The 10,903-nt window shown below is 32.6% G+C and overlaps 1 protein-coding gene across 1 annotated transcript in view; it reads left to right on the top strand.

Annotated features, from left to right (window-relative positions):
• ERBB4 (erb-b2 receptor tyrosine kinase 4) overlaps positions 1-10,903 on the top strand; it is a 1,285,626-nt gene that overhangs the window by 1,230,873 nt on the left and 43,850 nt on the right. The window contains 4 exon segments of the mRNA XM_010861119.1: positions 1,320-1,475; positions 4,238-4,313; positions 7,470-7,616; positions 9,675-9,772. Coding sequence (XP_010859421.1) covers positions 1,320-1,475; positions 4,238-4,313; positions 7,470-7,616; positions 9,675-9,772 — 477 coding nt within the window.

Genomic DNA, 10,903 nt, shown 5'->3' with positions numbered 1-10,903 from the left:
GACTCTCAAGAGTCTTCTCCAACACCACAGTTCAAAAGCATCAATTCTTCAGTGCTCAGCTTTCTTTACAGTCCAACTGTCACATCCATACATGACCACTGGAAAAACAATAGCCTTGACTAGACCGACCTTTGTTGGCAAAGTAATGTCTCTGCCTTTGAATATGCTATCTAGGTTGGTCATAACTTTCCTTCCAAGGAGTAAGCATCTTTTAATTTCATGGCTGTAGTCACCATCTGCAGTTATTTTGGAGCCCAAAAAAATAAAGTCTGACACTGTTTCCACTGTTTCCCCATCTATTTGCCATGAAATGATGGGACCAGATGCCATGATCTTCATTTTCTGAATGTTGAGCTTTAAGCCAGCTTTTTCACTCTCCACTTTCACTTTCATCAAGAGGCTTTTTAGTTCCTCTTCACTTTCTGCCATAAGGATGGTGTCATCTGCATATCTGAGGTTATTGATATTTCTCCTGGCAATCTTGATTCCAGCTTGTGCTTCTTCCAGCCCAGAGTTTCTCATGATGTACTCTGCATATAAGTTAAATAGGCAGGGTGACAATATACAGCCTTGACATACTCCTTTCCTAATTTGGAACCAGTCTGTTGTTCCATGTCCAGTTCCAACTGTTGCTTCCTGACCTGCATATAGGTTTCTCAAGAGGCAGGTCAGGTGGTCTGGTATTCCCATCTCTTTCCATTAGCCAGTCTATTAGGACACGTTCATTCTCACTAATGAAAGTGTTTGCAAAAGAATATAAAGTACCTGGGGGGGAAAAAATGATCTAACAGTTAGCTCATGTGCAGGTAATCCATTCTGCTTTTATAAGGCTTTTGGGAATAAAAGCCAAAAGCTATTTGTGGTTTGCTTTTTAACATCTGCCTCTTCCCTAATTTTGGAAATATTATCAAATTTTTACATTACTTAGAGAAATCAAGCACTTATACCTGAAAGCTAGGAAACTCCTTTTTTTTGACAATGGAAAACCCTAGGCATTAACTCAGAGAAGGCAATGGCACCCCACTTCAGTACTTTTGCCTGGAAAATCCCATGGACAGAGGAGCCTGGTGGGCTGCAGTCCATGGGGTTGCGAGGAGTCGGACACGACTGAGCGACTTCACTTTCACTTTTCACTTTCATGCATCGGAGGAGGAAATGGCAACCCACTCCAGTGTTCTTGCCTGGAGAATCCCAGGGACGGAGGAGCCTGGTCGGCTGCTGTCTATGGGGTCACACAGAGTTGGGCACGACTGAAGTGACTTAGCAAGCAAGCAAGCAAGGCATTAACTGCTTCTTTTGGGAAATTTGGTGTTTTTCAGGGAATGATGTACCTGGAAGAAAGACGGCTTGTTCATCGGGACTTGGCAGCCCGTAATGTCTTAGTGAAATCTCCAAACCATGTGAAAATCACGGATTTTGGACTAGCCAGACTCTTGGAAGGAGATGAAAAAGAGTATAATGCTGATGGAGGAAAGGTGAATATCTTTTTGAGAGCAATATTACTTGAAAATATAGAGTAATATCCTTTTGTCTCCTTATATGTTATAGAAAGAAGCCAACAAACCTGAGGTTTAAGAGATTATAAAATCTTAGTTCTACTATTTGCCTTCTGTCCTACCCACAGTAATATATATATATATATTTATATATATATGTATATACACATATACATACACACACATACATACACAACTATATATACATATAGTTGTATACATGTACACACACATACATACACATATATATTAATAGAATATTTAAAATAGATATATAGCATGTATTACCAACTTCCATTTCTCAAAAGTAGCTAAAATAGGATGAGTGTCTGGATCCAAGTGGTCTTTATGTCAGTTCTAATGGGGAGTGGGTAGCTCCCAAGAAACTCTAAAGATTACATTTTAACCCAGGGCCATATAAATTGTTTCATTGATCCTACTAATTTAAGACTATCACAAAGAGATCAGAGAAGTACTTCTCTCTCACAGACTAGAGAGAAGTCTTGCTACTACCAAGAATCATAAATATTGGAAAGTTGAACATTCTATTTAACTTCTAATCCTCCTGTAGCAAAAGCAACAGATTGCTCTTATCTGGCTCTGTTTTTTTGTTTGTTTGTTTTCATTGTAGCATATGATGTACCAGTTTATTTATTGGATTGACCAAAAAGTTCATTTTGTTTTAAGTAAAAATTAAAGACACATTTTTCATTTTCACTAAGACTTTTACTGAACAAAGTATTCACTAATCAGGACTTCCCCAGTGGCTCAGTGGTAGAGAATCAGCCTGCAATACAGGAGACTCAGGTTTGATCTCTGGGTTGGGAAGATCCCTTGGAGAAGGAAATGGTAACCCACTTCAGTATTCTTACATGTGAAATTCCATGGACAGAGGAGCCTGGCGAGCTACAGTCCATGAGGTCCCAAGAGTCAGACATGACTTAGCAACTAAACAACAATAATAACAAAAATTCACTAAGCGAAAGAACTTTTTGGTCAACCCAGTATTCTCTGACTCCCTCCACTAGAATGTCAACCATTCTACCCCTAGGAATACTGCCACTGCCTCTTCTAACTTTTCTGACTCTCCACCCACAAGCCCTGCCTGACAGCTGTCTTTCTGCCTCTCATTCACCATATGGGGTCTCAATCCATGCCTTAGTTCCAGTTCTGATCTTTCTTCATTAACCCACAGTTTAGCTTGTTATTCTTTGCCAACTATTGAGGATACCTCCTCTTCATGTGGGGGCTCCTCTAGCTTGGCCTGGATAAGCTTACATCAGAAGAGACCAAATAAAATAAGCAAATGCAGCCTTAACCTATAAGTGCATGCTAACAAAAACAAGTAATTAATGTGTCAGGTAAATATGTTTATTATTTGCCTTTACTCATCATGGGTCACCCAGATGCATATTATAATTATTTTACAATGACAGGCCTCCAAATGCTAAACATTGATTTTTATACTAAAAGCTTATAAATAAAACTATATATATTCAAATCTTATCACAAACACAAAGCAAAACACAACATGTATATTTTTAAAATCTTCAGTTTTGTAGCTTTCTCTGGCTTTTCCTTGATTTTATTAGCCTATTTTGCCTATTTACTACAAACTGCAACCATTTGAGACCACAGCTTTGAAATTCACTACAAGACTGCACAGAAGTAGAAGTCTATAAATCACATGACTTCACTTGTCTTGAGAACATACAGCTGTAAGATTTGTCTAAAGCAAGATTCATTAGAGCTTTAAATGCCTAGTAACCATTAAGTCTTTATCAAGCCACCTGTGATTTAAACTTACTTCTTTAACAGTGTCTGTAGTCCATAAAGTCGGTTAACTCCTTGCCCATAGGGAAATTACTTTCAATGTGTCTTCTGTTCCCTTTCACTGAATACCATGATTCTGTCACTGAATTACCTTGGTGTCACCTTGGTGAGCAGCCAACCTCATGATTTCAAAGGCCTATTTAGTTTTTAGCTTTCAACTGCAAGGTAGAAGTGTTTATCTTTATTCCATAGAATCTAATTATATTCCCAGCTCTATAACACTGCCCTTCGTAGTTGAAACTTGTTCTGCTGACCCATCAGCAGCAGCGTATGTGAGCTGAGTCGCTTTTCTTACAGTGATGATGGATTTGTACTGATCCTCTCATATTCTTTTATATAATTCCTATTTTGAAAATGGTACGTATTTTCAATACTGGCTACCCAAGTCGAGGGAGATCATTTGTGGCTGGGGAACAAAGCAAGGCTAACTTTGGAATTCGTTATTTTAGGTGTTTTAGTGACCAAATTATCTGAGAGGAGAGGGAGAGAACAGGTGTAGAAAGAGTTCATTTTATCAGTGGCCTGAAATTTGAGGGTGGAAAGGGTTCCTGAAAATGTAGGGAATCTTATTTGGGGGAAAACAATACAGTATGACCACATTATTAAAAATATATGTATTAGATGTTTTAGAATTGATATTGTGTGTCATAATATTAACTAGTAACTTAATCACTGAATAGTAAGAAGCTTAGAAAGTGATACTATTTCCCTTTTTACTGTTTATGAAGCTTTTAAAAATAAATATTTTTAATTAATTCTTTTTAAGATTAAATTTCATTTCCTCCCTGTTTTGAAAAATAACACATTTCTATTTTTCTATGCATACAAGAGAGGTGAATCCAGAGACTCATATTGAGGAAATATAGAAATGACTTTTTATATGACTTACACTTCTTATTTTTCTGTAGATGCCAATTAAATGGATGGCTCTGGAGTGTATACATTATAGGAAATTCACCCATCAGAGTGACGTTTGGAGCTATGGTAAATAATTCTTCTTTGTGTTATAAGGCTTTTAAAGCAAAAATAAACATTTTAGGTTTCTTGGTTCTCTAAAATGTAATATATTAATGTCTTAGTTGAGTTGTCTATCATAACCTTTGCTTTGGTAGCGACTTGTCTAATCATTTTGATGAACAAAACAAAACAAAAAGCAGCAGTTTTAGATTAGGGACGTTTTCATAGACTCCTATGGCCTTCATTTTCAACAGATCTTTGAAAACATAATTTCAAATGTTTTTTATAAATGTTTTTCAAATGTTTTAATAAATGTTTTTTAAAAAGCATTTTCTTACTGAAATCTAGTTATATAGTAAGAAAATAGAGATTATTGTTAGAACAAATACCAATTATTGAAAGCAGTAGGATGAAAGCAATAAATGTGAGGGGAGAGATAGATAAGAGAGATGATTTATAATTATACCTTTAATTGTAATTTACGAACTACTTTTGGAGTAAACAGATACATTAGAAAATTAATAAATGAATGGGAACAGTGATTTTAAATTTTAGAGCATTTATTTGCATCTAACAGTTTTTGAGATGAGCTTCTTAGTGCCTGTCTGGCTATTTACAAGCTTACGTCCACTAATACTAAGTATTAGTAAGAACAAATCAACACCTTTTCTAAGTTTACATAAACTGTATAAAACTAGCACTTCTAACAATAAAAAGCTCAGTGCTTCTTTAAATGAAAATGTGTTGGTGAGTCTTGAAAGCATGAAGCAATTTATTTAACTCAAATTTAAGCTTAGGTTTTATTTTTTGAAAGAAGATTAAACAACCTGTATTTTTAATCTAAAAACAGTATAAATTATCTTTAAAATATAAGATATTTCTATGGGGTAGTTTTTCTTTCCACACCTGTAAACTGTATGAGGTGTTACAATTTTCATGAAGACTCATGTAGTCTCCTCAGCTTAGCAGCAGAGTGTTGTGTGTTTGAGATTAGGCAAGTACAGGGGAACCCTTGACAAAACTTAATTAAGCTGAAAGGACTAAATTAAAAACAGATATATATCATTACATATAAATCATATACACTTAAATATGAGATAGAAATATACATGAGATACATTAACATGTACATATGCATTTATATACTATATGGTATAGATCAGCATATATATTACATGATAAAGTAGATTTACATATAAGATAGATTTATATAATATCAAATAGATTTTTTTCTTTTCTTTCCCTTTTTTGTTCCTACTTATGTTTCCCTGAACTAAATGTGACAATCTACAAATTTTAAATGATTTCTAGAATAAATAAATACATATATACCTTAAAGAAAATATTGGCAGGGCAATCACATTTTTTAATAATAAAATGTATCTTTTGAAGAAAATCCTGTTTTAAGGTCATACTATTATTCTTCATGTTGAGTTGCAATATCTCAGAATCTGATGGATGGACAGATAGGTGGATGGATAGATAGATAAAGGGAACTCCGTTTTGAAACATAGCCGAGGTCATCAATCCATATCTATAAGGCATTTTAGGATTTTTATTATATATCCTAGTTGGTTGCAAAAGTCATAAAAGGCTAAGAAAGATTCATAGTCTTATTTACAGTGAATCTACATGGAACATTGCCCCTGGCTGCATCTTTACTTTTATAAAAATAAATATGCATTGAATATGTTTTCTATCTTCAAATGATAAAACTGTAAGTTTTGAAGATGTTTCTGATTTAATTTTCTTGAGATTGCTCTTCTACATGCAGCCATCTCTGTTTAACCGTATCATGTCATCAACTCTGCAAAGATATAATTGGAATATTATTGGTAGAAGTGGGGGTTTTGATTTTTCTATTTCAACTTTTATATTGATGTGTTTCTGTTTATTGTATTTTCTGTTATTTTTATTTGTAGTTGCCTTGTATCTTACTCATAGAAGTCCTGATAGAGATGTGAAAGTACCTATTCTTTTATAATTACAAATATAAGTTAATAAAATGTTATCATTAAATACATATTGTATAAATATGACACTATGAATAGCCAGTAATCTACTTCTGACTTTGTTTCAGCCTTCGTCATGAACACTGACTTTTAGTCATCAGTTCTATGAATCATTCTTCAGTATGCAAAATCAAGTAGTGTTTTATAAGGCTGAAAGTTAAATTGCATAACTAATTTACATGTTTATACTATATTTAAGATCCATAAGATGTAAATATTAACCAAAAAATCAGATAATCTCTAATGATACTATTATGATGAATAATTTGAAGTTTACATATATTTTTATATTTTAAGCTTTGCATGTTTATCAGTCAATGATAACTGTTATAAACTAAAAATGACTTCAGCGTGAATAAATAATTCATTACAAATGGCAATGGGAAAAAAAACCATCATTAATGAATTTTATATTGAAAGATACTTGTATATGCATCAGTTAAAATTCACTTGTTAATACTATTGTATTAGCAGGTACAATTTCTGAATAACCTTTACCCCTAAGAAAACTATAACTATTAAATTAGCTAATTATTAGATTATACAGAGGCGCTCTGTGTATGTTACTGTTCGTATCAGTATCATTATTCTTATATTATATTATATTATTCTACTTGCAAGCTAGTATTTAGAGTATTTGCTTTCACCAAGGAAAGAATGTTCTAGTGATTCAAGATACTGTTATTATCTAAGAAATAGACTATTACTGATTTCTTTCAATTTGGAGATGATCACTTTACATGCATTTTGTTTTGCATATGGATCATTCTTCAGTCAGTCTCTCATATGTGCTTAAGAAATGAATCTGTTTTATTCTACTTGTTTTCTTCACATTAGTTAAAAAGAAAGGCACAATTATTTATTGTAACCGAAACATTCTAAACCCTAGCTTGACCTTTAGGACTTCTAATAGCAAAAATGTTAATCTCAAAATTAATCAATAGCAGATTTTACCTAATCATATTTGTTTGGTATCAGTACACATGTATATAGTAAATAAACTGTTTTACAGGCTCTAATGTGATAAAACTTAAACTGGGTCAACAAACATTAGTATAATTAGACTATTTCTAATTACCCTCTGAAAAGCATTCTTTTGCCACAGACATGTTGCTGGTTTGCTCATAGTATATTGTTGATGTGCTTATGTGAGAATTGATCTCTAATTTAGGAGTCACTATATGGGAACTGATGACCTTTGGAGGAAAACCTTATGATGGAATTCCAACCAGAGAAATTCCTGATTTATTAGAGAAAGGAGAACGTTTGCCTCAGCCTCCCATCTGCACTATTGACGTTTACATGGTCATGGTCAAATGTAAGATTGCTAATCAATCTTCACAATTTTTTCTGTGTATTGAAAAATATAAAATTCTAAAGATCATTGTGAAAGGAGGATATAAACACCTATGTTTGTTGCAATTTTTTTAATGTGAAGAAGTATCATGCTTTCATACTATGAAGTCAACATTATATGATTCTTATGCTTCTTATTTATTTCACTTTGATTCTTATCACTTCTATACAATCAACTTGTTTCTCTCAAAGGGATGTAATTAATCACAATAATGTTAATAATCTTTAAAGGAAAAAAAGCAGACTAAAGAAATGATCTACACATAAAGAAAAAGAAGCTTGAAGCTAATCATTTAAAAAGATGAATTAAATGGAAATGAGTTTACCAGTCTCAATCAACAGGAAATTAGCAAGGCAGAGTGGGAAGTGGAAAGGCATGAATCTATATTGAACTAAAAAGATTGTGAATATTTACTTTTTTTCAATTAAATCATTTGTTTACATCTAACTCCCTTATTTTTCTTCCTCCCTTCTGGGTCTCAGACACATACGTGTTATAAATGTGTTTTGCAAGCCTAGGCTCTTAATTTAAATAGAATTAGGGAAGTCTCTGGAGTTTCTGAATTAATTTAAATGAGATTAGCATTCAGCAATCTTTCTTGTGTAATCTGGGGTTTGCCCCTTTTGATTTACACAGGGTTAGCAAAGAAACAAACTGGTGAAGGTGAATAAGCATCTTATTAATATGAGACTTTGGACCCAGGTCTACTCAGATTTATATTCATGACATGTGTGATACATTCTGACAGTGAGGGAAGAAATAAAAAATGTGCTTTTCAGTTTGGGTCAGCATGCCCTTTTCTCTAAGCGTAGTTCTATTTACTCAATATTTAGTTAGAAAGAAACTGATACCTCACTGAGAATTTAACCTTTTTTGTTCCCATAGAGTTCCAGAAACACTGATTTTCTCATTAACATCTTGGTATCAAAAACATTTTTTTTAATGGTTGTATATAAAATATAGAGCATTTGAGCTTAGTTAGGAGAGAAAAAAAATCAAATAATATTAATGACAGCCAAAGACTTCCCATAACAAGAATAAAGATTGAATTATGAGAAACAGAGAAACAAGTTTTATAACTTTATTAGGTCAAACATTGTTTGGTAGTCATCCATGGAAGAGAGTATGCAAACATGCATGCATTACATAACTTGATCCCGTGTAGAGTGAGATGATTTAGATAGTTCATTTAGAAGCTCCAATAAAATAATGAAAACTCAGGAATACATTTTTGCCAAATAAGGACTTTTACCTCGCTTTTAGAACTTTTAGTGTCTAAGAAAAGGGTCATTTGGAAGTAAAATCAAGGAAAGCTCGGTACTTTTATTCTTGTCATTTCATCAGTTAAATAGAGCCTAGGGAGATAAGACCCACTTTATCTAGACTCCCAGCTAAATAATAATACATACCTTGAAAATTGCTGATAGTGTTTTTATGTTGGAAAGGCTAATACTCAGATAAATGAACAGCTATTGCTCAACAAACATTGCCAATCACTTTGCATTAGTTGTTTTTCCCACCAGGAAAAAAAAATAGCATAAGAAAGTTGCTTTTGATTCTTTTCTTCACTTTTATGCCAGTGTATCACATTGTAATCAAAGTTTTTAATCCATGTCACTCCTGATATAAACTGATAAATTATATTCCAATCTCACCTTCTATACACATTAAAGAAAAGTTTTTTTAAAAAATTCTCTTTACACATAATGAGAAAAGATCTGAGATTTCTTAAGTTCCTATGGTTAGCCTAGGTTATATTTTCTATGATGAAAAAATTAATTTTAAATTATATCAACAAGATAAAAAGCTTATGTTATTATTACATGTAGTTATGAATATCAGTAAACTGATTGTGAGACTCTCACCTATTGAATTGTTTCTTTCATTAGTTTTCTTTGTTTTTCAGGTTGTTTTTATTAAAATAATATTTTTCAAACTTAACCTATATTTTTGTAAAATTTGCATCCCACTTCTTCCTAATTGTGGATATAGTGACTTTTATTGCTTGTGAATTTCTAGGTTGGATGATTGATGCTGACAGTAGACCTAAATTTAAGGAACTGGCTGCTGAATTTTCAAGGATGGCTCGAGACCCTCAAAGATACCTAGTTATTCAGGTTTGTACCTTTGACTTAGGTTTTTGAGAAGAGCACAATGGAAAGCTCACTACAAAACAGTAATAATATCTGAACTTTCGAACTGTGGATATCACCACTCACAAACTGATTAACTAAGCAGAACATAATGTGAAATGACTTTTGCTTGTCAGAACCGCTTCTAAGCATTTTCCCTTAGCACTTAAGTGCCTCTGCTATTGATCTGTCAGATAATTATGATTATTCATGTGCATAAAAAGGCCTTTATCCTCAGACAAGCCTTGAAGTACTCTACTAGTTACATTCATTGTTATAATTATCTCCTCTTGGAAAAAAAAGAAAATAAATTTTCATTTTCATTGTGTCCATGTTTGAAGGCAGTGAATTAGATATTTAAATATATTGACATTTCATTTCCTAGAAAAATATTTTAAAATATGTTTATTTAAAAAATAATATCTCAGGTTATTATAACCAAACAATAACTCAGATTTAAATGAATATATATAGATAAAATAATAGACCAAAAGAACATTTTATATGTAACACTACAAAAACTGGATTTGATCATTTAAATTTGCAGTAAATTTTGTTGTGAATATTTTGCATAAACCATAAGCAAATAGTCTGGATAACACTGAGTTAAGATTTCTCAATAAAACAGAGCACTGTTTATCTTCATATCAATAGTCTGACATGAAGATAAAAGTCACGTTTTAGCAGACAATGATTTCTATCTAACTTTTTCCCAAATTAACTCTGATTTTAAAAAATGTTTACAAAAATATCTTATAACTTAAATTTTTAAATTCTACTTAAGAAATAGTTGAGGTAAGAGAGTAACAATTGTTTTGGTGTTTCTCCCATTCCCATTTAGGTTCTTTTCCATGCTTGCTGTGATTTTGAATGATATCACTTTCATAATGTTATGCTGTAGAACAAATCATGGATACTTTGTGTCCTGATAGCTTTGCACTATCAACCAACCAAATATAATAAAGATTGATAAGTTCATTGCTCTTTCTTTATTATTTACTCTTAAAGTCACAGTTAAACACCATCTTGGCAATGAAACCTACCATTATTCTCAAATCTAAAATGGATTATGCTCTCTAAAAATAGCCATAGCATTCTACTTTATTCATCTCAAAT

The sequence above is a fragment of the Bison bison genome, unplaced genomic scaffold (genome assembly GCF_000754665.1).
Source record: "Bison bison bison isolate TAMUID 2011002044 unplaced genomic scaffold, Bison_UMD1.0 scf7180017864471, whole genome shotgun sequence".
Lineage (NCBI taxonomy): Eukaryota > Metazoa > Chordata > Mammalia > Artiodactyla > Bovidae > Bison > Bison bison.
The sequence above is the reverse complement of the archived record's forward strand: the minus strand, read 5'-3'. Positions and strand labels throughout refer to the sequence as shown.